Genomic DNA, 27457 nt, shown 5'->3' with positions numbered 1-27457 from the left:
AAAAAGTTTGGTTGCTGGTGAGAGCCCTTCTTTCAAACATGCCGGATTTTACATGTCTCTGAACTGTACTTGGTCCATAATACAGCGGGGATTGGGTGATTTGATCACATGACTCCTGTGCTTTGTCAGCTGCGCTGGCTCCCAGTCCATCTGCAGACCCAGTCCAAGCTGCTGTTTCTCACCTTTAAAGCCTTCATGGCATTGGGGTGCCTGAAAGATCGTCTTCTCCCATAGAGACCTCCACCTGAAACTCAAGATCCACTTCCCAGGCCCTACTCTGAGTGTCCTGTCAAGTGGGGTGCAACAGGAGGCTACCAAAGTAGGGTGGCCACGTGTTTTGCTGTACAGAAGACAGTTCTCTATTTGATGGGCTGCCCAGTTTATAGAATTCTACAGAGCGAGAGCAAGGGGCAATTAGATGTTGCCTATCAACAAATTTCAGCACCTGGACAGCAAACTGAGCCTAAACACCAGGCTACCTGCCCCTAGCCTTCCCCACTGAGGGGAGATATACTGTATTTCTATTTCTAGAGTCTCCAAATGCACATCTGTACATATAACTTAGTCTATGTAATTTTTTAACATGCAAATCAGTGTCTCATTTTAGTCCTCTTTTTAAAGTGATGTGCCTTGTTCCTTTCTTGGTGATGGAGCAGTCACCCAAAGGAGAAGACATTTTTGATGGTCGTAAAATCCACCTGCCCTTACTCCACTCCCATGAGGCTTGCTTTGAGCTTACAGTTTGGCCTCGTGAGTGCCTCTTGAATACTTTTTAGTGTTGTTCTCTCCAGACTTTTAAAATTGTGATTTTAGTATCTCACTTGTAATCCCCTCTTTACCATCATGTTATCGTTACTTCTGCTGCAGAAGTGGTTTTTTTTTTACTCTTCTCTGCTGATCAAATATTTATGCTGCCATTTGCTGGGTTGTATATTTAAAATCTTGATAGTTTCATCTTGCATTTCCTGGCTTTTTGCTTGTGAGCTGTTCAGGGAATGATGGGCAGCCGTACAAATGCTACAAGCAAGCAAACAAACCAATACAAGCAGGGTGATTGTTTTCTTTATGGGGGCATCCAAAACTGCCAGTCTCCCCCTGCAGTCTGAAGTGGCACAGCCTATGAGAAGGTTTGCCCGCATGATTTTTGTGGATGCACAAAAGAAGGACTCATGCCTTGCACATATTTGCAGGAGGTGGAATGAGTGCAGAGATGCTGGATTTCAACCCCTTTAGGCAAGGAAATTCTCTATGTGCAAGACTATTATAGTCAGGACATTCTGTGTGTGTGAACCTATGATTTTGCACAAAGCAGAGGCAACTGGGAGTCATGGGTGCAGAATACAGTTACCCAGGAAAGGCTGGCCACAGTAGTTCATACGTTGGTTACTTCTTGACTAGATTACTGTGGGGCTTTCCTTGTGCCTGATCCAGAACCTGCAGTTAGTGCAGAGTGCTTCTCCACGACTGCTGATGGGAGCAAGGCCTTGTCGGCATATTACACCTGTGCTCAGAGACCTGCACTGGTTGCCTATTTGGTACTGGGCAAAGTTCAAGGTGTTACCAGGGCTCTTTTTTTCAGCCAGAACTCACTGGAACTCAGTTCCGGCACCTCTCAGGTGGGCGCCATTGCCATTAGAAGAGAACAAGGGAGGTGTTCATAGTGAGTTCTGGCACTTCTTTTTCTAGAAAAATAGCACTGGGTGTTAGTATATAAAGCCCTTAACAACTTGGGACCAGTTTACCTCCAAGATTCATCATGAAATCTTTATTACGGTCATAGACCAGCATCAATAGGGTGGGGTACAATCATTTAAAATCTGTAAAACATTTTGAAGAGCTAAAATTATTAAAACAGAAGGTACTATAAGAATCTAAAAGAAGGGTTAGGAGCACTAAATGGAAGTGGAAGAGCATAAAAGGTTAGTATGTAAGAGGCTATGACTATCAGTTTTCAAAGCACTCTGAAATGAGTGTTCATTAAATCTAGTTTGTGTCTCAGGCACCTACAAGATGGCCTTACCCCATATACTCTCCCTTTTGACTGCTTTGATTGGTAGAACTGGTAGGGTTACAGCTGTCACGTAACACTCATTCTGCATTTGTAAGAACTCAGTCTTTTAGTGGGGCAGCACCTACCCTTTGGAACTCCCTGCCTAATGATATTAGGCATCTTTGCTGCACACTTTTTAGCATCTGATGAAACTTTTTTGTTTAGACAAACCTGCCCAGATCTTTAGAAAGCTGATGCAAGGCTTTAATCTGTTTTTATTTTATTGTTATTTTAACTTTTCAAAAGTCTTAAATTATTGTTGCTAATTCTTCTTGCTTACAATTTTACCCTTTTATTCTCTCTGTAAACCACTTTGAGGTCCCCCCCCCATCCTCCGTCAAGTGTATAAATCTTATGAAATAAATAAAATCTCAAGGATGAGAAGCCAAGTGGACATTCCTAGTTCTTGATGAGGAGCAAGTATTTCTCCGAGTTGCTCCAGTGATGCCAAGGTCTTGTGTAAGCATCTCCCTTCCCTTGATTGCATCACGCTTCTGGTGTTATCTCTCTATCACAACCCAGAGCCTCACTGAAGCAGCACAAAACTCCCAAGCTGCGGCCAAACTGGCGAGGAATGTTTCTGACACTCTAAGAGGGTAGGATTAGAGCATGTGAATGTTTGCTACAGGGGGCTAATACCCCAAAGATACTTTGCAGCTTTGAAATGTGGCCACTTCAGCCTTACTTCCCTGCGTGCTCCTACACAGGGGAGGTGTTGTTATTATCAACAACGTCTATTCGTTTAGCTCCGTTGACAGTTGAGTTTTAGGAGCCTCATTTGCAACGCTTCCAGGCTGCCGAAGGAAATGTGCAGCTGCTGATGATGAGAGCTGTCTCTGTCCCTGACATTAGCTCAAGCACGTTGCTTGTTTCCACAGTTCTTGCTGGAACGCAGCCCAGAAGCATCACGTTCCTTGGTGGTAGCCACAATGGGGACAGGTGGGCACAAAGCTCGCAATGATATTGCGCCACAGCCGACAATTGATCATTATTAGGCTTATTTTTAGCACCACCATTAACTCCATCGAGCATTGCTGTCCCCATGGAAACATCCGGTTTTGACTTCTGAATCGGTGTAGCAGGTTAAAGTCTCTAACTTGGTTCCATTTTGGGCACAGGCCAGCGGGCGTTGAGTCTTCAGCAGGACTTCCACGCATTGCACTGTTTTTGGGATTGCATCAAGCTTAAAAATCTGCTTGATGCAGATTTTATGAATGGGGCAGCCGTATTTATGAATGGGGCAGCACTTACCCCAAAGCAGGGATGGGGAAGCTGTAGCCTTCTAGATGTTGGTAGGCTCCATCTCCCACCTGCCCCAGCCAGCCTGGCCAGTGGGCAGGAGTGTTAGGAGCTGTGGTCCAACAAGATATGGAGGGCCACAGATTCCCCATCTGTGCCACGAAGCTGGACTTCCCAAACTGGTCTGTGAACCCTTGGTGGTCCGTGAGCTTCAGTCGGGTGGTCTGTGTCTGCAAAAGCACAATTAAAAAGCACACATCGTTTAGCATTGTGCTCTCCAATTGCTACGGTGGGCAAAAAAATCTTTAAGTGGTTCTCTAAGATCCTCAGGAATTTTCTGCTCGTCCATGATGGGAAGAGTTTTGGAACAACTGTCCCAAAAGATCAGGTTCACAATGTGGGGTGCTCCTCAACCCAGCTTTGTCATAGAGGCCCAGGTGTGGTAGAGTGCCTTTACCAGATGAGAATGGTGTGTCAGTGTCAGGGACTGGGGAGAGGAGAAATGGTGGAGACTGCCTCCCCAGCTTGACCCTTCCAGGGAGGAGGAAGAGGAAGAGGGTTTAGAATTACAACAGGGGTTTGAGGGAGGTCACAGCTCAGAGGCAGATGTGGGGGAAAGTTGGGAAATCATGGGAGAGGAGGAGGAGGAAGAGGGAGCACCAAGGGGGCGACAGCTGATGGGCTCAGTGTCTTTAGAAAGCATTCCAGACCCTCCCCTCCCAGAACCTGGCAAGCCTTGAAAGTAGGAGAGCAGAGAGCTCAAAGACAAAGGGCACGTAGCAGCACCCATAGAAGTGACGAAAGAGGAAGTGGGAGAGATGGGGGATGGAGACTCACTCGGGACAATGCCATTATCCAAGAGGCTGGGTTCTATAGCCTCTCTCTGTAAATACTGAATAAAAAGTGAGTGGTAAGAAACATTTCCTTGTCTTTGTACATTCCTGGGCAACCGGGCCATGGGAGTCACTGGCAGCAGCTGCTACAGCCATTCCTGGGCAGAGACATCTGACAACTTCCAAGTTAAGACTACTGCAATTCGTAGTGTGTGTGTGATGGCCTGGGAATCCGATTCAGAGGCTGAACCGGAGGAATCCCGGCCTGCACAGGAGTCCCCGCCTCTAGGGCCAGCTGAGCTGGGGCAGGGCCTTGCATCTGAAGCGCCTGCACCTGTGCCGGATCCTCAGGAGCAGACACCAGATGAATCCACTTTGGCTCTGGAGGCGATTGAGGACACATTGCCTACAGGTGCTCCTCTCCCAGCCCTGCCAGGGGAAAGTGAGTCTCCCCCTGGGTCCAGTAACCCTCCAGCCTCTCCTGAGCTGCAGAGGCTCAGGGCAGAGAGGCGGAGGGAACTGGTTTCTCCCAGGAGGAGTGTTCGCCTTAAGGCCAGAAGAGGCGGGTCACCTGGGGGCCGGGACCGCCCCTGGCCTCAGAGAAGATAAAGGCCACTCAGCCCAGTCCCAGGTTGCGGGAGCAACGTCGTTGAAGAGCTGTTTCAGCCAGCACCCAGTCCTGTTTCCCCAGAGTTCCCGACCACGACCGGCTTCTTGCTTTGGATCCCGCTTCGTCCTGGGTGGACTGTCTCTAGACCCGTGACCCAGGACCGGACTCTGACCACGCCTCACGGTAACCTCCCCCCGGGACCAGCACAGTGTGCATATTTGAGACTCACTGCTTAGTGAGATTAAGCAGGTGCCTTCACTGTACAGTGGTACCTCGGGTTACACGTTTTCAGGTTACGGATTTGCCGAAACCTGGAAGTACTGGAATGGGTTACTTCTGGGTTTCGGCACTGTGTGCAGAAGCGCTGAATCACGTCACATGCATGCGCAGATTCGGCGCTGCGGGTTGCGAACGCTACGGGTTGCGAACGTGCCTCCCACACGGATCACGTTCGCAACCCGATGTTCCACTGTACTCTTTTTGGTGCCTCCTGAAAACATTTCTGTTTGGACAAGCCTACACAGATGCTAAGAAAGTTGAGGTAATTTTAATCTGTTTTCGTATTTTAAGTATTAGGTACTTTAAAGTAAGGTTACAATTTTTTTTTTTTACTGTTTTATCTTATATGAACCACTTTGAGGTTTCTAATAATAGATTGTAATTGGATTAAAGGAAAAAATAATGTTAGAATTTGTTAAGTTAAATGATAGGACAGAAGTTTGAGGAAGATGGAAAGGATTTGCTGAAACAATTAATCGAAGTGGAATACAGAAAAAGGGAGGTGCGAGGAGGTCGCTGAAACAAGTAAAAGAAAGTTAATAACATTGAAAGTATAGGTTGTGTTTCTTTTTTTCTTTTTTTAATTGTTTTTGTTTTATTTTTGTTATGTATATGCAATATTCTTGTTTTTGTATTGTATTGTATGGTTTTGTTACGTTTAATTCTTTTTCTTTTTCCTTTCTGTAACTTTCAAAACTTTAATAAATATTATTTATAAAAAAAGAGGTTTCTTATAATCAAGTGGTTTTTGAATTTTATGAAATCAATCAATAGATGCGGTATAAAACAGCAAAGGTGAAAGCCACAGCTGTTTATATTTACAGGTTGGTGGTGAGAAGCACAGCCACTAATGAATCAAGTTCATAATTTTGAAAGATGTTGTGCATAATAAAATATTTTGGCACTTTGAGCACCTGCTCTCTTAACAGCTGACACATTTATTGATTGATTCATGCATTTATATCATACCTCTTTCTCTAACGAACACAGGCCCAAGGTCAGCCAGTGAGCTTCATGGCTGAGTGGGGATTTGAACCCCGGTTTCCCTCGTCCTAGTCTGTACTCTAACCATATCCCCCAACCAAGTCTTTAACAAGAACACAAACCATATTTCTAGGGCAGGGACATCCAACTCCTAATAGACTACGATCTATTCACAGTATAAAAAAAAAACTGGCAGTGATCTACCAGAGTTGTTGAGGTTGTTGAACTTTTTTTGGAAAGGCAAAGTTGTTGAGCTTCTTTTAGGAAGTCAGAGTTGTGGAGTTTTTTTTGAAAGCCATAATTGTCGAGCTTTTTTGGGAAAGCTGAAGCCGAAGTTTTTTTTGGGGGGGAGGGGATCACTGAGGGGCCAGAGATCTACCAGGATCTACCAGGAACACCCCACGATCTACCAGTAGATCATGATCTACCTGTTGGACATGCCTGTTCTAGGGTATATTCCCTGAGTTTAGAAACTAAGTTTATTCTTCAGGCCACTTTGATTCCAGTTTCCCCTTTACAACATTCCTTTTATCATTCTGATTCCAGTTAAGGAGGAAGGAAATATGCTTTTGCCTCCTGGCTGAGATGAAATCAGGGCTTGCTATTCCACAGGCTCTGCTGAGGATAACACACCTGCAGCCCTGTCCGTAACATTCTGGTTGCTGTGACATTGATCAAAGATAGGGATCGCTTCCCAGCCCAGCTCCTGACATGGCATCCTTCATAAAAAATGGACATAAGCAGCCTCAGCGTGCTGAGAGAGGACATCTCATTTACAGTTTCCTGCTGGAACTCTGGTCCCTTCAGCAGCTCATCAAAACAGCTATCAGAGGCCCGGCAAGCGGGAGAAAGCGTACATCTCGGACCCTGCAGATTAGATTTTGCTCACACACGTTGCCAATTTGCTTCAGCCCAATGAGTTGGTGAGGCTGAGCTCCCCAAGGGCCAGCTGGAACAGTGAGCAGGGGGCGGGGGAGAGAATCTTTTTGCATTTCTGAGGGGCCACTCAGGAATGTGTCACATGCAATTTTGGGTCTCCGTATCTCCCTCCCCCCCCGCCCAAATGCTCCCGCATCCCTGGCTCTTTTTCTCTCCTGCTATGCAAACAGATTTTATTTTTTTGTTCCAGTAAAGAAGCTTGCTCATATGGGGGAAAGGGTGGGTGGGTTGGAGGGTGTGTGTGTGTGAGTGTGTGTGTGTGTGTGAGAGAGAGAGAGAGAGAGAGAGAGAGAACTAAATTATCTGAGTACAGGATCAGGCACAATCTCATCAGCTCCCAAACCATGTGGCTTTCGGGGTTCGCTAATTCCTATTCCACATTCACTTCTGTGGTCTAGATTCCTGAATGAGATCCGCAGAACATTGAATGAAAAGAAAAAGCCCATTAACTGGAAACACATAGTCTATTATCTTAAAAATTAAAGTGACTTCAGAGCTTGGTGAAAGGCAGTCGGCTGGCTGTCGGGTGACATGAGCTGTCAGAGGAGAAAGGCAAAAGCAGTGCAAAAGCCAAACCAACACCACTCTTTTTCCTAACCACAGGCAACCTCTGCACCTGACAACCGATGCCAAATGTATCCAATTAGCAGACTGAGCTTTACTCCTTCTGCTTCCCTTGGTAGGGACAGAAGCCTTAAGGATCACAAAGCCTGATTCAAAGTATATTTGTGCAGAAGCAAGTTCCATTGTGTTCACTGGGAATTTATAACATCCAAATCATTAAGTATACACAGGATCACAGCCTTGGATACAGATATGGTGGTAGTGAGGATGAATGATTCTTCAACATCAACTTCGTTGGACTGGTGAAGTTGTGCAGTTGCCTGATTATCATCTTCCAAAGCAACTACTCTATTCCAAAGTTAAAAATGGAAAGCGTAATGCTGGTGGTCAACAAAAGAGGTTTAAAGACTCTCTCAAGGCAAATCTTTAAAAATGTAGTATAAACACCAACAATTGGGAAACATTGGCCTGAGAGCGCTCCAATTGGAGAACCCCCTTTACCAAAGGTGTCTTGGGTTTTGAAGATGCTCAAACTCAGGACGAATGGGAGAAATGTGCTAAGAGGAAGGCATGTTTGGCAAACCCTCACCATGATCAACTCCTGCCTGGAAACCTATGTCCCTACTGTGGAAGGATGGGTGGATCCAGAATTGGCCTCCACCATCACTTACAGACTCACTGTTAAAACCGTGTTGATGGAAGACGATCTTACTTGACTATGAGTGATTGCCCAAGAAGAAGACGACACATTTCAGTCAAGGAGTTGGAGAAAGTGGTTTAGGGAGAAGTAGGTTAGGCCAAGAAGCAGTGATGGACCTAAGGTCACCCAGTGAGCTTCAGGGTTGAGAGGGGATTTGAACCCCATCTCCCCAGTCATCGTCCAAAACTCTAACCACTGCACCACACTGGCTGAGACTAGAAAGAGGATAGGACCCTGTGGGGGTTGTTAAGTATAGTAATTTAATTCACTGAAATTGTAAATGCATGTATGAATTACTATGTATTTAAATTTGATGGTTGGTAATGGAATTCTAGAGAGTTCTCTAGTAGTTCTTGTGTGATTGGCTAACCTTAGTCACATGGGATGTATCTAGTGAAGGATAGACTCCATTTTATCTGAGGTGAGATGGCTTTTTTTTTTTACAATCCACTGTGAACACTGCTAAGTTGAATACTGTAGTGCGTTCAAGTGTTTCTTCTCTGCTTGTAAGAAATAGAGCAAAAATGCAGAAGAAGGTGGAAATCTCTCATAGGACCTGCAAGGCATGGCTTCATTGGAATACAGATGGCTGAGGGCTGAGCTCTGGAAACAGGAAAATACAGGTGTTTGGAAGTTAGAAGAAGAGACTGTAAGCCCATGCTTGGATAAGCATGTGACTGTAAACATTGTTTTAATTCCTCTATAAGTGTCAGCTTCTGCAAGTAAAGTTTTTGAATGTTAAAGTCTGGACATTGGTTTAATTTCCAAAGAAGGGCATCAGTCATATATATCTTCTTTTTCTTCTTTGGTATCCCTCGTAGCTGAGTACATAAACATGGTCTTAACAGTGAGTCCGTAAGTGACTGTGAAGGCCAATTCTGGATCCACACATCCTTCCACAGTAGGGACATGGATTTCCAGGCAGGAGTTGATCATGGTGAGCGTTTTCCAAGCGTGCCTTCCTCTTAGCATGTTTCTCCCTTTTGTCCTGAGTTTGAGTGTCTTCAAAGCCCACAACACCTTTGGTAAAGGCTCCAATTGGAGCACTCGCAGGCCCATGTTTCCCAGTTGTCGGTGTTTATACTACATTTTTTTAAAGATTTGCCTTTTTATTGGCTGCATTTTTGCTACCCTTACTTCAACAGAGGTGGTAGTCCACGTGCCTGCTGGCTTTAAGTTAATACCTCTCTGTTAGGCTCTTTGTCCCATCCTGAAGGGTCCAAGCCCTTCAGGAAGAACAGCCCTTCCCAAGAAAGTGTTGTCAGCTTTTTGTCATGTTCCCATCACACCTAATTACCTGCGTCTCTTTGTTTGCCAGGTACTTTGGCTGCCGCCACTCAGCGACCCAGGAACTCCACACTGCACCGCTTGACCCGGCGGCTTCTGAAGAAGTACAGCAAGGGAGTGAGGCCTGTCAGAAATTGGAGCAAGCCCACCATCGTCTATCTTGACCTCTTTGTGCATGCAGTACTGGACGTGGTAAAGAGAGCTTCTAGCTCATTTAAAGCTGTTGACCTGCAGGGTAGAATAGCCATGAAGTCTCTGCAAGGGGAAGACCTTTAAACAGGGGCTAGAGCCCATGTGTGATGTGCTTCTGTAGTCATTGAGGTCTAAATGTGGGTTGGGTGCTAGTAGCTCTGCATTAAATTGAACCCTGTAATTATTACCTGTCTGCAACAGCAATTTGGGAAGACCTGCAGAAGAATATTGCAGCACTTCCAGAGACCAGGGATTTGATTCAGTCAGCATTTTAAAGGCAAACCTACCCGGAAAGGAACTTTGCGAAACAACACACAAACTAAAACAAAACCATCTTTCAGAATTCAAACTTTGCAGTGTTGGCCTCCGGCTAAGTGATGTGTGCAAAAATGCATGTACAGTTGACTCGCAGCTTGTGTGCGTTTAACTTGCCCCATTGCAGCTTTAGGCTTGAAAGCTCTTTCTGTACCAGGTTTGAGGGCTTGAAAGCTCTTTCTGTGCCAGGTTTTCCCAGTGTGGAAAGAGCTTTTAAGCTCTCAGACTTGCTTACTGAGTTCTGGGAAAGTCTGGCATCATCTTTGCAAGATCTTATAGGGCCATATGAGATTTCATGGCCTCCAGAGGCTATGCAAGATCTTCCCAGAGCCTGGTAAGCAAGGCAGAGAGACCTTTCCACACCAGGTTTTCCTGCCATGGAAAGAGCTTTTAAGCTCTCCGCCTTTCTGAAAGCAAGATATACTGTTTTCTGTGCACATACCTGGGCAAATGATTTGGAGTGCTCCAATATCTCCTTCTAGAGTGACTCACGTTGTGTTTTCTGAGAAGTTTCATCATACATAATAGAATTTGCACACCATTCTCTAGAAACTGAGGCACCTTGCTTTTTCAGTGTTCCTAAATGCTTATCTCTGGAGTATATAGTTGCTAAAAAGCTCCCCTTTCATACTGATTGAGTTGCTGGAGGCTGGGACTCTGCTGTGGCAACAGTAAGGGGTCTTCAACCCCCTGACCACTATGTAAGAGGGAAGGGCTGGAGCCCAGTGGTAGAGAATCTGCCTAGCATGCTGAAGGTCCTGAACTCAGTTCCTAGCACCTCCAGCTGGAACCAGAAGAGCCTCCTGCCTGAAACTCTGGAGAATCACTACCTGTCAGAAGTGACAATACAGTCGTACCTTGGATCCCAAACGCCTTGGTACTCACACATTTTGGCTCCTAAACCCCGCAAACCTGGAAGTGAGTGTTCTGGTTTGCGAACGTTCTTTGTAACCCAAATGTCCAGCGGAGCTTCCTGCAGCCAATCGGAAGCCGCCCTTTGGTCGGGGGTGTTCAGAGTGGGGTGTGGAGGGGGTGGTCCACCCTGGGTCCCACTCTAGGGGGTGATAAGATGGCCCCTGCCTCCCCCCAGCTGTAGAGGGGCCGAGGGCGCATGCAGTCAGTATGGGCGCCGCTCATGCGGTGTCCATATGGGCTGCTGCTCTCACACGCCATTCAAATGGGCGTCCGTATGGGCTGCCTCTCGCACGGCGACCGTACGGGCTGCTGCTCTCGTGAGCTGTCCATACTGGTGTCTGTATGGGCTGCCTCTCACAAAGCTACCATATGGGCTGCCACCCATGCACACTCTGTACAGGATGTTGCAAATCTGCAGTCCGTACGGGATTGCCGCACATGCGCAGTCCATACGGTCACTGTGCGTGCACCACTGGGAGGTTCGCCCTACCCCTCGGTGTTCCACCCCGGATGCCGGAGAGGGTTCCTCTGCCACCGGCTTTGGTTTCCGAACGTTTTGGAAGTCGAACGGACTTCCGGAATGAATTCCTTTCGACTTCAGAGGTACCACTGTACTGACTTTGTTTTTGTCTGGCTCCATATCAGGCAGGTTCCCATGCCCATAAGATGAAAAGCACAGTGGCTCTACAAGGCCCAGAGCTTGCAAGGGACTGACTTTGCTCATTTTGTTTTGTACGATCAACTTATACGGAAGGCGACCGTATTTGTACCCCCCGGTGATCAGAGGAGAGATTTGGCTGTGTAATCACCGGTGTCAGACGCTGCCATTGGCTCTGCAAGAGCGCTCGATGCCTCCCAGGCCTCGGCAGGTGTGCACGCTAATAGAGGAGCCATTCGGCAGGCATTGCGGCACGCAAAGTGCTCCCGCCCCATCTTCCCTGTCGCCTGCGACTCCTTTTGTTGATCTTTTGCCTCCTGTTCCGCGCACATAAAAGGCGGGGAGCAGTCTGAGACTCTCCAGTTATTAGGAGGGCCTTGGGGAAATCTGATTAGACCGATAATCTAGTCAACGGAGAAAGAGCTCCAATTTGTTTAGATTGAGTTTCGTCAGTGCCGAATTCCACGCACCTTCGTCTTCCACTCCACTGACTTAGAGCCTCCCAGACAGACGCCGAGGCAGCTGTTCCAACAGGATGCTGAACTGGGGGAAAGATAAATAAGAATGCGGAGGAATTATCTGCATGTTTGCTAACCACCAATTTAAGACTAAAGTAGGCTTCCTATGTTAGGGAGACTAATGAATTCCAATTCTCCCAAATATCCTTTGCTTTTAACAAGCAAGATGGAAGGGGATCCGTACATGCACACCCAAAGCGAGAGAGGAAGGAATAGTTTCAAATGGCACAACGAGAGAAGCAATTATATTGGCCAGCTGGCATGGAGGAAAACTCTGAAGGGGAGTCAAGTTTTACTTTCTGACTCACCCCCCCCAACTCCCTCAACTCTGGCACTAGGGATGGAGGGAACGTCAACAGCCAATGGGCTGCCCAAAGCAAAGAGTGCTGATACAGCAGTGATAAGCAGGAAAGGTGTTGGAAGCAGAGATGGGGATAAGAATTAGCTGTTCATACAATGTGGGGGTATGCATAAGAAGACTTAAAACAGGGGCGGGGAATCTCAGGCCTGCGAGCCAAATCCATCCCTTCAGCCCTCTCTGTCTGGCCATCAGGATCTCTCCCCAAGCTGCCCCTCCTTTCCCTAGGGCTACACCCCTTACCAGCCCCATTCATGCCCTCCTAGAGTGCTTCTGCAGGACTGAAGTGTGTCCTTGAATAAGCATCCTGCCACTTGCGAGGCTATAAGTGTGTGTGTGTGGGGGGGACTGTGGCAGGGTCTCTTAGAAAGTGGGACTACCATTTTTAAACTTCAAAATATTTTCTGAGCTGCCCCCCCCTTTTCCTCTCAACCTGAGCATGCATGAGATATGGTGGCCGTTTCACCAGCACAGTGGCAAAATATCTCTCTTACTCCCCACTCCCCCCCCCCACAATTATTTCTCTGTTATTCTCCTTGCTAGGAAGGGATGCTTCCAAACTGTGAACCTTCCAGAGAAGAAGGCAATCAACGCTGCCCAGTTTTCAAGCCCTGCTTTTGTAGAGAATATGCATTATTCTTAGCAACCTGATTAATGTCAGAGTAACTAATTAGGGTGGTAGGGAGGGAGAGATGGGTGATTCGTTTATAGTGTCAACAGCCGGCAGCGGTGTGCCATTTTGTCAGTGGTAATTTACTGTAAGGAGCAGCAGACAGAGGGGGGTACCTGAGAGTCGAGGGTCAACAAAACAGCGCCAGTCAGGTGTAGGAGAAGACAGTGATGGAGATGGGCCTCCAGAGAGTTGTCCACTTGGCAAAATTGATTGGTTCTCCTTTTTCTTTCTTAGCTGGATTCCAGGTGCAGCTCCTGCAAATCTGGAGATGGGGCAAGGCAGCAATGTGATAAGGCAGAATAATTCTAGCCAGCACAAGAGACAGGCAAAGCTGTTTCTTCATTGCTTAAACCTGCATACAAATCTAACTGAGAACAAGGTTCAGGAGCATCTGTGGATCTCCAGATGCAACTTCTATCATCCCCAAGTACTGACCATACTAGTTGCTGGGGCTGCTGGGAGTTAGAGCAGGGGTCAGCAAAATTTTTGTGGCTTGGGCTGGTTTATGGTCCTGCAGATGCCACAGTAGGCCAGTGTGTGTGTGTGCACACACATGTGCAAACACTATTTCCGGCACTCCTTCCAGCGCAGAGGAGGTGTGTGCAGCTTCCCATTGGGAAGCCAGCCAGCCAACATCGCGGAAGGTGGTCCCCACTCTGCTCCTTGACAGTTTAGGGTGGCGCACAAGAGCTGACCAAGTGGGCGGTGGGGGTCCATGGGCCAGTTGAACGACCCCATGGGCTGCTTGTGGCCCATGGGCCTTAGTTGCTGACCCCTGAGTTAGAGTCTAACAACATACAGAGGGTCCCGAGTTCTCTATCCCTCCTGCAGGAAAGTCATAAAGTAACATGACCTGCTTTGACCTACTGCTCTTAAGAGAATCTCAGACTGGTCTCCCTGCAGTTCCCACCTTTGACCAGAGACAGAGGCAAAAGAGTTGCATCCCACTCTGGCATGGCTTGGGCCCCATGTCCTACACCAGCTGGGCTCTTGAGCCATGTCCCTAGAACACTTAAGTGGATCTAGTTCCATACAAGTCATACTGTTTGAATTTGCAATGAGAGAGACAGGGATGGAGATGATTTGAAGCCACATGAAAACATCCTGTTTAACAGTAGGCAAAACCTGTTTAACTCTCTAGGCAAATGTGCAACAAGGATAATTTCCTGACTTCACTGTATTCCACCATAATGATTGTTGTTGTCTGCATGATTTGCACAATTTACATCTTTTTCCTTTCTAGGATGCTCAGAATCAAAAACTGAAAACAAGCATTTGGTATCGGCAGGTAAGACAATACTGACTGGGGCTGATGGTGTCCCCCCCCCCATCTGTAGGGCCACAGCTTCCATATCCTTGCTGTATGAGGTGGTGCTCCAGATATTAATTGTTAGTAAGCCAGGCCTCCCTAATAACCCAAGTAGCCCTCTCTTCCTTCCCCCATTTTTAAATTCAACTCTCCACCCATTTCCCGCACTTCTCTAACCAAAAACTAAACAGACGCATCTCAGCTTCCATCATGATACATTTGACTTTAGTACAGTTTAGAAATAGCTAGACATGCTCCTTTCTCTCTTTTGCAGATCTGGAAGGATGAGTATCTCACCTGGAATTCCAGCCGTTATGATGGGATCCAAGAAATCTCTTTGCCCATTCACCGCATCTGGGCTCCTGATATTATTGTTGGTGAATCGTAAGTGTGGACCTTGTTGGTTTGAGATGATGGTGACTCAGGGTCTCATAAACTCCTCTTAAGTAGGTTTCACCTTGGGCTGCAGTTGTTAAGCTGGAGATGTTTTGATATTGTTGCTTTTCAGTGGCATTTTATTATATTATAGTAATAAATATGGTTTATTGGTTTTAACTGCCTTGGAGGCCTACTGCAGATATATGGTAAAGAGAAAGAAAGAAAGAAAGAAAGAAAGAAAGAAAGAAAGAAAGAAAGGAAGGAAGGAAGGAAGGAAGGAAGGAAGGAAGGAAGGAAGGGAGGAAGGACCAAAAGGATGAAGGGAATGGAACAACTCAGAGGGGACATTTGACAACTCATGAGTGACATTTCTTGCCTCAGAACTTGGGAAGTAAGGAATGGAGTAACTCAGAGGGGAGTTGTTCCATTCCCTTCTTTCCAAGCTCTGAGGCTACAAATGTCACTCATGCCTGAACAAAAATGCAATATTTAGCAGTGGAAGTAATGTTCCCAGGTAATGTATAATACATCGTGGACTGTTCCTCTGCTCACTCTCTCTTCCTGGTATAGCGTGGATGCCAGCAAATCCCCAGATCTCCCATTTGTCTACTTGAATGCCAGTGGTGTGATCAAGAATTACAAACCCATGCAGGTGGTGTCCACATGCATCCTGGAAATGTACACTTTCCCATTTGACACACAGAACTGCAGCCTGACTTTCAGCAGCGCTTTGCACACAGGTGAGTCAGGACTTCTGAACCCAGGGACTGGGTGTTATTAGGGGGGAAATCTGTAGCTCAGTGGTAGAGCACCTGCCTTGCATGCAGAAGGTCCCAGGTTCAATCCCCAGCATCTCCAGGTATATAAGTGGGAGAGCCACTTATTCAACCTAGGGCCCCCAGATGTTGCTAGAGTACAACTCCCATCATCCACAGTTAGCTTCACCCATGGCCAGGGCTGATGGGTATTATAGTCTATCGACATCTGGGGACTCAAGGTTGAAGAACACTGGTATAGGCAATACTGTGCTAGATGAACCAATGGTCCTCTGTTTCCATCATTGCTTTTACAACACCACCACCCAGTGCTGGCCAAAGGGAGGAACTACAGGGAGTCTGGTCAGACCAGATATGATGCCTCTCAACTGACCAGAGAGAAGCCCCCAAACAAGTTTTTTGGGGCAGGATTGATTGCTCTTCTAACAACTAGGAGACTAGACTCTTGTGCTGGATACAGGCTGCCTTTATTTTGCTTCACATTTGCCTTACTTTGCAGGACAAGAGTTGGCTCTGAGTGGGAAGGGGCAAGGAGATACCTTGGAATGATAGGTACCCACAGTCTGGTTTCTCTCCATCATGAGAATTAATTTCTTGACTCTGTTTGCTCCCTCTGAGTTCTCCACATTACTGGAAAAGAACCCTGGGAAGTTTAGTTTGCAGAGAGGGCTAGGAATTGTACTTCTGTGGGGGGTGAACTACAGTTCCTATGAATCTTGGGGGGATGCAATGTACTTTAAATGTGCAGTGAGGCTGTAAAGTAACATTTTGTTCACCACTGGACTTGATCTTAAATGTGCATGACTAATAGTTTTGTCATTTTTCCCCACTGCATCCTTTTTAGTTCAGGATGTGGATCTTGCTTTTTGGAGGAGATATGAGGAGATCAAGAGTGACCAGAAGTTGTTTCTAAATGATGGAGAATGGGAGTTGGTCTCTGTGCTCTCTGAGCGGCGTATCCTGCAAACGCAGACTGGGAGCATTGCTCAGATTCAGTTTCATGTGAGTACCTGGAACATTGTGACCTGGTCACTCTATCCTCTCCTCTTCCCTTAATGACATCATTTAATGCCCCCATGTCCTCTTGTTCTTGTTCTCATCTCTTGTTCACAAAGGCTTCCTGGCTAAACCTGGTCCTTCAGCTTTACTGTTGCCTGGTTTTTGTATTGTAGTTTAGATGGTTGCTGTTCATTCATTTATACTTGTGTTTTTTAAACAGCACTTTTGCATTTGATTAAAAAATAATAATCCTCACATTGTGAAGCTGCTCTGAGTGCCCTGTGGGTACTGGGTGGAATAAAAATACATTTTTTTACTTTGAAATCAGTAATGATGTGATAATTGTTAGGAACCCAAGATTTCCAATCAGCGTGTAATGTGATTCAGTGCTAGCAGTAAGAGAAATTTGGTTTGCACCTAGTAAGGATCTTCCTGGTTCTTCTTTCTTCATGCTTCTTCTTCTGTCTTCCAATTCTTCCAACCTCCTCTTCACTCATCCTGTTTGCTTCTTCAGATGACTGTATTGCAGAGGCCTTATTTCACCCAGGTCAAACTCCCAGTTTTGCACCACGCTATTCATAAGGGACATGGGTGGCACTGTGGGTTAAACCACAGAACCGAGGACTTGCCAATCAGAAGGTCGGTGGTTCGCATCCCCGCGACGGGGTGAGCTCCTGTTGCTCGGACCCTGCTCCTGCCCACCTAGCAGTTTGAAAGCATGGCAAAGTGCAAGTAGATAAATAGGTACCTCTCTGGCGGGAAGGTAAATGGCGTTTCCGTGCGCTGCTCTGGTTCGCCAGAAGCGGCTTAGTCATGCTGGCCACATGACCCGGAAGCTGTATGTTGGCTCCCTTGGCCAATAAAGTGAGATGAGTGCCGCAACCCCAGAGTTGGCCATGACTGGACCTAATGGTTAGGGGTCCCTTTACCTTTACCTATGCACATTTATACACACACACACACAGGCTGAGAGCCTCAATGGAGGCTTCACCCAGGGCAAAAAACCCAGCTAGCCCCCATAGCTTCAAGTGTCACATATCTGTAGTGGCCATGGCACAAACAAACCACACACCATTACCATACATGGACATTCACCACAAATTCAGCACACACACTCAGCATTTCAACTCTCCTCACTCCAGCACAGGAAATGATACCTTCACACAGGATCTACAAACTTACCATTATCTGGTGCTTCTTTGTAGAATAAATGAGAAGGGAAAGGTGCCAGCTTCAGCTGCAAAGCTGTGTCTGACTGTCGGCCCCCGTTCGCCTCATGAAGGCAGCTAGGCAAGACTGAGTGCTGGTGGGGTCTTCCGCCAGCAAGACAGTTGGCACCTAACCTTGGATAATATTCCATCTCCAGCCTGCAGCTGCTGAACGGGCACCGAATGAGATTGATTCCCTTCATTAGCGCCAATGGGTTGCAAATACCTTTTGTGTACTTATTATTATTACCTGGCGTTAATGGATAATGAAATGGTGGCATAATATTGCTAGCACCTGAAGGGTGTCTAATGGCAAACACGACTAAATCGAAAGCGCTCTCCTCTTTTTGCTTCCTTCCTTGTGCTGGGGAATTTAAAGGCAATGAGCTCCATCGCCTGTTAAACAGGATGGAAAGGGAAGGATTTGGTTGCTGAGAGAATCATAGGTTGCAGTTCAGGACCATGGACACCTCCACAAAACCCTGCCCAGAAAAGAGCTGAAGGTTCTGAAGGAACATGCTGATACCAGTTCCTGATGACGATGTTTTATACAGGGTGGCCCAAATCTTATTGAGAGGTTCATACCCCACAGTCCTCATTTGAAATCGCCGTGTGGGGTCATCTCAAATTTCTGAGCATTCGACAGACACAATGGTTTTGAAAAGAATTGTGCCTCTCAAAGGAATCAGGCTCCCACTCGTGGAGGAATATAGTATGGGGCCAAGCAAAGCTTATCTGCAGGTTTAACACTACATAAGCTTTCAATCAACACAAAATTTTCTAATTTTGTGGTTTTTCAAATTCTCAATGAAATAAGGAACTGATAGCTAGTGACCAACGTCAGCATTGCTCTCTCCTCCCTCCCATGTTTCCTAGGCCAGCCAGTGCGTTTAAAATGTCAGACCACGATGCTAGCCCCCACTCAGCCATGAAGCTCATTGGTGATCTTGGGCCAATCTCTCAGTGCAGCCTACCTCACAGGGTTGTTTTGAGGATAACTATGTACACCACTTTGAGATCCAGTTCAAGACAAGAAGGGATATAAATGAAACAACAGCTGCTGCAGCAGCAACAACAGCAGAATTGTGAACAGAACTCTCTAGAATAACCCCATCACAAACTTTGGCATATCTGTGTAAGCAACTGAATTTAGTACGGAACAGCATGGATTGGAAACATTTATAACAAGCTGCCTTTTCTGTTCTGGATGCCACATCTGACTTGTACTGTCTTCACTAAAAGCAAGTGGAACAGCTATTATACAGAAGCACCAAGTTCAGAGGTCCCTGGATATCAGTCTCTAGGGAGCAATAGCAGGAGCAGGCTTTCCAAAAGTATGTGAACTTGATAGGCCTCCTATGCCCTTAAGGAAACTGGTGTCACCATTGTGGCCCAGTGGGTCAGCTGAGGCAGAACAGTAGAGAAAGATAGATCACTGCCCCAGAGGCAGTATAAATTCCTTATCTCTGAAGTTTCATTAATTGCCCACCCTCTTCCTCCATCTGATCCCTCCAGATTGTTATCACCAGACGTCCCCTGCTCTACGTGGTCAGCTTGCTGATTCCCAGCATCTTCCTGCTTGTTGTGGACCTGGGTAGTTTCTACCTGCCCCCGAATTCTGGAACAAGGATAACATTCAAAACCAGCGTGCTGGTTGGTTACACTCTCTTCAAAGTCAACATGTCAGACGAGCTGCCAAGTACTGGGATCGGCACATCTCTGATCAGTGAGTGGAAACAGGGTAGAACTAATATGAGTATAACTTAATAATAATAGCACAAGGGTTCATATAGGGTAATTTTTAAAAGGCATAGTATTATGCCCATATTGCAGGTGAAAGCACTGAGGCAGTGAGGTTGTGGTTTACCTAAAGAAAACCCAGCAGGGGCAATATTCTAACTGGAGCACCAGGAGGTATAGAACTCATTCTTCCAGCCACTGCCCTGTTACCAGGACAATAGGAGCGGGTTGTGATTGCACCAAAATAAGACACAGCAGAAAACCAATCTTCTGCTGCAGGCAAAATGTGTGGGTGCCAAATGAGCTTTTCTGCAGCAATAGCCTTGGCTAAAGTGGGTCTCAAACCACAGGCAGCCCCTCTTGGGAAATATCCCACAGTGCTTCAGGTGTGTGTTCTTGTGTGCCTGTCCTGTTTCTGTATGAGCCTTTAGAGGGCATACAGGAGGAAGCAAGGATTACAAAGCAGGCATCAAAGTTCTCACTGAGGTTGTAAACCAATGGTGATGGAGCAGTGCCAACCTAGCCCAAGGCAGGCAGGTGGCTGGGCAGCAGGTTCTCTAGGTGAGTTGCTGGGGAGCCAAGCCTGAAGCAGCTGTTGGATAAGAGCAGCAGGGCTCCATGTGGCTCCCTGGATCAGCTAACCTGGCCAGGCTTCCGTTATCAAGGAGCTGACCAGCTGGTTTTGCTAGCTGCCCTATAGTGCAGAGAACAAAGCACCTCAGCCAGTTCACTGAGTTCACTGACTCCCCCCATATCTGATAGATTTGGGGCAATGCAAGAGTCTCTGCCTTTGGCTTGTGGTCATCATCCTCATTGGAGAAGTCCCTTTATATGGGCTCTGGGTGCTGGATCATAGCAATGCCAATGGTTCACAAGTATCTCCTCCTCTTACCTCTGTCTCAGGTGCCTTCTTCACCATCTGCATGGCTCTGCTGGTCCTCAGCCTATCCAAATCCATCTTCCTCGTCAAATTCCTCCACTTGGGTGATGATTGCACACGGGATAAGGCCTTTGCTTTTTACTGCTGCAGGAACGCTGTTGACACTGCGGGTGAAAACGCCAAGGCAGCTAGGAGCGCAGGAGAAAAAGCTGGCACTGCTGCAGGTACAGAAGGCCGAGAAGTAATGGGAGACAGAAAATGAGTTTATAAAACTATAAGAAAGTGGATAGAAATGAGGTCTTCCCACGAAACTAGAACTGGAGCGGAGGATGTGTGTGTCAGCCCATAACACTAACTGTTGTTGGATTACAGGCATCAGGCATGCAAAAGCCCTTCTTCACACAATACATCATTAATTTGTGGAACTCACTGCCACAAGATGGAGCAATAGCCTTTGGCTTAAATGTCTTTACAGTCATACCTTGGGTTAAAGTTGCTTCAGGTTGAGCGTTTTCGGGTTGCGCTCCATGGCGACCCAGAAGTAATGGAACATGTTACTTCCGGGCTTTGCCACTCGTGCATGTGCAGATGGTCAAAATGAAGTCATGTGCATGTGCAGAAGTGGCAACCCACGCATGTGCAGACACGCAGATGCAGGTTGCGTTCTCTTCAGGATGCGAACGGGGCACCAGAATGGATCCCATTCGCATCCAGAGGTACCACTGTAGAAGAGGATGGAGCTACTTCAAGAAAGAGAATAGGTCTCAAGAAAGAGAATAGGTCTCTCTACCAATAGCAATTAGCCACGGTGCCTATATTGAAACTTTAGAGGCAGCCTACACCTTGAACACTGTGGAGGAGCAATGATGAAGGATGGCTGTGCCTTCACTCTGCCCTCCTTGTAGGATTTTAGGAGGCACCTGTGGGGAACCAGCTTGAATCTAGAGCAGACTTCCCCAGCCTGGTATTCTCCAGATATTTTGGACAATGAATCCCCTGAGCCCCAGGCAGCACGGACTGATGGGAGTTATACACCAAAATATCTGGAGGATGCCAGACTGGGAAAGGCTGAACTAGATGGGCCCATTGGTCTGACCTCCCACGGCTCTGCTTAAGTTCTTAAGGACTGTCCAGGCACAAACCTCATAGATTTGCAGGTAAAACTCTAGAATTGTAGTCTTAGAAGGCACTCCGAGGGTCATCCAGTCCAATGCATGAGGTCAACAAGGAACTATGCCTGCCCAGGACTGAGTTGTAAGAATGGATTGGGTTAGGAATTAAAGTAAAGCAAGCCCTCATTCATCTCTTCTTCCAACATGATGAAGTGCTTCTGTCTTTCTGCAGGGATACCCTTGTGCTGGGAACACTCATCTGTAAAACACCATGCCACTGGGACAACCACACCCCCAATGGAGAAGATCCGAAGAGAACTCCTCCCCATCAGCTCCCACTTTCGTGCCCTAGGCGTTGCTGCCAAAGTGGACGGCGACTGGCTCTCTCTTGCAAACAAGCTTGACAAACTCCTGTTCCGGGCCTATCTTTTAGTGCTGGCTGTGTATGCAGTCACAATGGGTTCTCTCTGGGGGAAGTGGAGCTCCCAGTAGAGGCAGCTGGCAAGGCAGTCCAACATAGCACTGAAGAATGGCCACATGGGCATTTTAAATGACATTCCCAGTCAAATCATTATGCCCACTTACAGCATTGGAGAACACAATTTAAAATGTGGGGCATCACCTTTGGCACTCAAGCACTGTCTCAGCTTTCTCTGTTGACTAGTCTAGGCTAGTTAAATGAATTTAACATGCATGCGTATATATATATTAAATATGCAGATAGCATCCATAATCATAGACGAAATAATTATAGGGATCACAGCAGATGTGAAGCGGGAATTTGAAGCTTTTCCTTCTATTTCTGAGAAGCGACAGTCCTCGAGACTGCAGGAAATGCTCAAAGCCCCTCTCAGTTCCTGCTGCAGTAGTGCCAAATATCAGTCCCTCCTTTCCAGAAGATGTTATGTGTGTTATTGCCCCCACAAAATAACTTGCACTCAGGTGCCACTCAAGTTCTGCTTCAGGGTTACCGGTTACCTGTTTGGCCACTGCGAAAACAGAACGCTGGACTAAGTGGGCCTTTGGCCTGACCCAACATCCAGATTCTTGTTATGTTCTTGTATTAACGGCCAAGACTTGTTTAAGGTCATATCTACAGTAGTTGCTCCTTCTGTCTCATCTCTCCTTCCAGCTCCCCACTTTTTTGTTACTGGGCTAAGGGTTATTACCACACACAGTGGGTAGTACCAATGGGATGTGGCGACGAGTTGCCATCCAGATGTTGTTGGACTTATCAGCCCCAATCAGTTGAACCAATGGGATATGGGAGTTGGAGTCCATCAAATCTGGAGGACACCTTCCTGATGCTATGGGCAACAATACCTCTTTTCTTATATTGCCTTCAACTCTCTGGGAAACTAGTATCATCACAGAGGTCTTTCTGGCAGGGCTTCAGGGACCCCAGGAGAAAGCATGATGGGGTGGATAAAGTGGGCACCATGTCTTTGACTCCACGGCTGTCATGCTTTATAGAATGTCTCTCCACAAAGTCATGATTGCAGTATCATTCCCAAACCCAATCCAATCAGTGCATCAAATGGGGCATCATTAACCTCATCTCCAGGGCTTATTTTGCTCATAAGATCCATGCAAATGCATTTGGGATGATCAAAAAAAATGAGGTGACCCTTTCAGCGGCACTTCATTAGGATTTCCTGGCAGGGGCAGTTTGCAGAAATCAGTAATGTATGGAAATGAACTGTAATAAGTTTATAGCAATAAACATACTAGTTTTGAAACCAACGAGACTTCAGCTAGCCATGAGTCACTAGCTCCACTGATTTCCATAGGGCAGCCTTCCTTAACCCTTCAGATGGTTTGGACCTCTGTGGAATCACAACTATTCAGTTTTCCATATTTCACTTGGAACATGATATACGAAATGATGGGGGGGATGAAGATATGGTGAAAGAAGGAAAAATAGGGATATCAGAAGTTTAGGTGAAGTGGCATCAAATGAGGGGATAAGGAAGGAGCATTATGGGATGCAACAGCAGCACCCTTGAGGACTCAAAGCCTGCCCATTTTTCAGATTTTAGCCATGATGAGGAATAGGGGAGAAATCAAAGGTGAATCGGGCTGTCAGCCCAAAATGAAGGCTTAGCAACCATTGCTCTACGAGGTATCAGATTCCACAGTTTTCAGCTTGCATCGATTGCTAGATGCTGGTGATTCCCAGAGGATTAGCACAAGGGACACAGAGCCCATCATTGTTATCAAGTAGGCCCTGAGAGGGGTTTCTGTGTCCTCTTCCTTGCCTCCTCTTCCAGAGCTGGAGGAGGTGGAAAAGGGAGGGTTGGAAGAGGAGAGGGGGGATTATTTGGTGGAGGTGGTTTGAAAACTGCCTCACGCTCTCATCGTTTCATTAGCGGTGGTAGGAGCATTTCATGGGCAATTAGTGCTAAGCACTAATGGAGGCAGCAGCAGCAGGTAGAAGAAGTCTCTCTGGACTGGCCGTTTTGCAAAGTGAATTTAACTGAGTGGGAGGTGTTGGATTGAAAGGCTTGGACTTCATAGACTGGAGGAAGGGAGAGAAACTTTACCATGGCTTTCCCCAACTTGTTCCCCTGCTGTCACCATGCTGTCAGGCACAGAATGTCCAGAGTGACAAATTAACTCTTCACTTACAAGTTAAGGGAAGGTGCGTTCTGCAGTCCTGCATCTCTCATGTACTCCCAGGTGTGCACCTGATGAAGCAGTTGCCACAACAGAGAGGCGCTGCCCCTGACCTTGGCTTACATATCTCCTCTATCCGAGCTGTGTGCAAGCAGGCAAAGACTCCACCTGCTCCTCCCACTTCAATCCTCCTCTGGTCCTGGGAGGCAGCAAAGCAGGAGAGGTGGAGAAAGGAGGAGGTGGTGGTGTGGAAGTCCTTGACTACACACCTGCCTGACCTATCTCTCCCTTCTCCCTTCTCCTGCCCCCGTTCTTCACTCTAGGGATGTGGGTGGCACTGTGGTCTACACCACTGGGCCTCTTGGGCTTGTCGATCAGAAGGTTGGCGGTTCAAATCCCCGCGACAGGGTGAGCTCCCGTTGCTCGGTCCCAGTTCCTGCCAACCTAGCAGTTCGAAAGCATGCCAGTGCAAGTAGATAAAAAGGTACCACTGCGGTGGGAAGGTAAATGGCATTTCCATGAGCTCTGGTTTCTGTTACGGTGTTCTGTTGGGCCAGAAGCGGTTTAGTCATGCTGGCCACATCACCCGCAAAGCTGTCTGTGGAAAATTGCCGGCTGCCTCAGCCTGAAGAGAGATGAGAGCCGCAACCCCATAGTCTCCTTTGACTAGACTTAACCATCCAGGGGTCCTTTTCCTTTACCTCTTCACTCTCCAACGCCACAGCTTCTCCTGCCTCTGCCTCTTGTCTCCTGGCTGTTACAGGTTTCCCCAAGAGACTCCTTCCACGTCTGTCTCCACCCCTGCTTCTCCTGGTGACTACTCCTTAGTAGGTGCCTGGTATCAGCAGATGTTTCAGACAACAGCCAGCAGCTGTAATCCAAAGCAGCAGGAGAACATCAGGTTGTCTTAGAATTTAGTTCCTCTCTATCCAATAGCCGCTGGCGGATTCACCCCACCAACACGGGTGACCACCCCCATATCCCACTTCTTCAGGAGGTGAGCTGTGGGGGCTACAACAAGCTCTTCTGATTATTCCTGAAACCCTCTGCCTCCTAACGCTCACCTTTCAACCTCATTCTGCTTCTCCCCGACATATTTCTCTGCTGCTTCTGGTGGCTGGTGGTGACTCAGTAGTGGCTATTATTGTTCTGGATATGAGCGGCATCTATGGCTACTAGACATGGTGCCTGTGCCCTGCCTCCATGGCTGGAGACAATAATACTTCTGAATGCCAGTTGCTGGATACCACAGGAGGGAGATTGCTCTTGTGCTCAGCTTCTGCTTAAGGGCTTCCCACAAGGACCTGGTTGGCCACAGTGAAAATTCGATGCTGTTCTAGATAGGCCATTGGCTTGATCCAGAAAGATATTACGTTCCTATGTCTGTAACTGATGGGATTTGACACTTTAGAGGGCACCAGGTTAGTGAAGGCTGCTCTACAGCATTTTGAAATAAAAGTAAAGCATGAATTAAATGCCCCCAATGCTGGCTCTGCTGCAGCTGATAATCAAACAATGAAATGCAGTAGAATCCCTTACTCCAATCCCACGGCCGTTCGAATCCCCGCTTTGCCCCCTGGGCACGTGATTTATTAGCCTTGTTCACTTTTGTTATTAAGGACGTGAATGCAACTTGGGAAAGTTTTCTTATCGCTATAATAAATTCCGATTTCCAAAGAGCCGTGCAAATAAATTTGGAAGCCATTACGCACTTCTTTTCTCAGCCAGGCTCCCTCGTAAAAGCCTAAGAAAGTGGGAGATATGGCAGGCGGAAGAAATGGAAACGACAAAAAGCAGGGGTCAGCTCAATCTCGATCGTGCAGAAAGGCGCTTGAGGGGGCAATCCAGCGTCCTGGATCTTTCCAGCAATTGCTAATAGCAAAGGCCATGAAACAGAGGAGTTCCATCCTTGCAAGAGTTTCAGCAGGGGGAAAAAAACCATGTCAAAATATCTCAACATTAAGAGAGAAAAAGAATTATATTAAACTCCTTTAAGTCACACTGGGCTTCTGATGCAATGAACCCTCCTCTCCTATAGGGGGTGCACACTCTCCCCATTGTCTCTCTCCCATAAAAGTTAAAGGCCCCCCCCAGGGTAGCCTCTTCCAGTCCTGGAAAAAAAAAAGCTTTTAAAATTAAGGCAACTTTTGTGGGTCACCATTATCTGGGGAGAGGGGATGGCGGATTTTGCCTCCAGTTATGTAACTGATTTAAGAGATGCCTTTGACTGAACCCATGATAGTGAAGCAGAACCTCCATACCCAGAAGCACTATACCTGTGAATTGCCAATTAAAGTGGATCAAAAAGCAGGGGAGGGCTGTTAACTTTCATGTATAGCTCAGTTGGCTGGAATGTGGTGTTGATAATGCCAAGGTTGCAGGTTTGTCCCTGTATGGGACAGCTGCATAGTCCTGCATTGCAGGGGGTTGGACTAGATGACCCTCTTCCAACTCTACGATTCTACGATTCTATTTTTTTTAAAAGATATTTATTGAAGTTTCAAAAAAAGGTTACAGACATAAAAAGAATAAACAAAAAAAAAAACAAAAAGAAAAAAATACAAAAACACAGAGAAAAACAAAAACAATTAAAAATAGATCCATCTTTCCATGTTTATCCTTCATTCCCTTATTTCCCTGACCTCCTCACACCTCCCTTTTTTGTAATCCAATTCAGTTGGTTAATTCAGCAAATCCTTTCCCTCTTTGTTTTTATCTTAATCCTTCATCTTAATATATTATAACTTTACTTTCTCACCTGTTTACAATCCGTTTTCACATACTCCTTAATAGCATTACTGCTAAAAGCCACTTAATTTCATTCCAACATCATTCTAACATTCATTAATTTTACAATATTTCTGCAAGTAGTCTTTAAATTTCTTCCAATCTTCTTCCACCAACTCTTCTCCCTGGTCTCGGATTCTGCCAGTCATTTCCGCCAATTCCATATAGTCCATCACCTTCATCTGCCATTCTTCCAGGGTGGGTAGTTCTTGTGTCTTCCAATACTTTGCAATAAGTATTCTTGCTGCTGTTGTAGCATACATAAAAAAAGTTCTATCCTTCTTTACCACCAATTGGCCGACCATGTCCAGGAGAAAGGCCTCTGGTTTCTTCAGGAAGGTATATTTAAATACCTTTTTCATTTCATTATAGATCATTTCCCAGAAAGCCTTAATCCTTGGGCACGTTCACCAAAGATGGAAAAATGTACCTTCAGTCTCTTTACATTTCCAGCATTTATTATCGGGCAAATGATAGATTTTTGCAAGCTTGACCGGTGTCATGTACCACCTGTAAATCATTTTCATTATATTCTCTC

At 46.5% G+C, this 27457-nt stretch overlaps 1 protein-coding gene across 5 annotated transcripts in view; it reads left to right on the top strand.

Annotated features, from left to right (window-relative positions):
* The window catches only part of HTR3B (5-hydroxytryptamine receptor 3B), a 41559-nt gene extending 18440 nt beyond the window's left edge, over window positions 1–23119 (top strand). For 2 of the 5 annotated variants that reach the window (XM_081844423.1, XM_081844424.1), the window contains exons 2-10: window positions 7538–7613; window positions 9517–9677; window positions 14358–14402; window positions 14698–14807; window positions 15372–15541; window positions 16422–16579; window positions 19300–19510; window positions 20428–20628; window positions 21749–23119. In XM_081844423.1, coding sequence (XP_081700549.1) covers window positions 7568–7613; window positions 9517–9677; window positions 14358–14402; window positions 14698–14807; window positions 15372–15541; window positions 16422–16579; window positions 19300–19510; window positions 20428–20628; window positions 21749–22008 — 1362 coding nt within the window. In that variant the 5' untranslated portion in view covers window positions 7538–7567 and the 3' untranslated portion in view covers window positions 22009–23119. The remainder of the gene's footprint in view (window positions 1–7537; window positions 7614–9516; window positions 9678–14357; window positions 14403–14697; window positions 14808–15371; window positions 15542–16421; window positions 16580–19299; window positions 19511–20427; window positions 20629–21748) is intronic. The other 3 variants (XM_081844427.1, XM_081844426.1, XM_081844425.1) reach the window with 3 other exon arrangements.
* Window positions 23120–27457: the final 4338 nt, after the last annotated feature.

The sequence above is a fragment of the Podarcis erhardii genome, assembly GCF_964252035.2.
Source record: "Podarcis erhardii genome assembly, chromosome: 16".
Lineage (NCBI taxonomy): Eukaryota > Metazoa > Chordata > Lepidosauria > Squamata > Lacertidae > Podarcis > Podarcis erhardii.
This window is presented reverse-complemented; position numbering and strand designations above follow the sequence as displayed.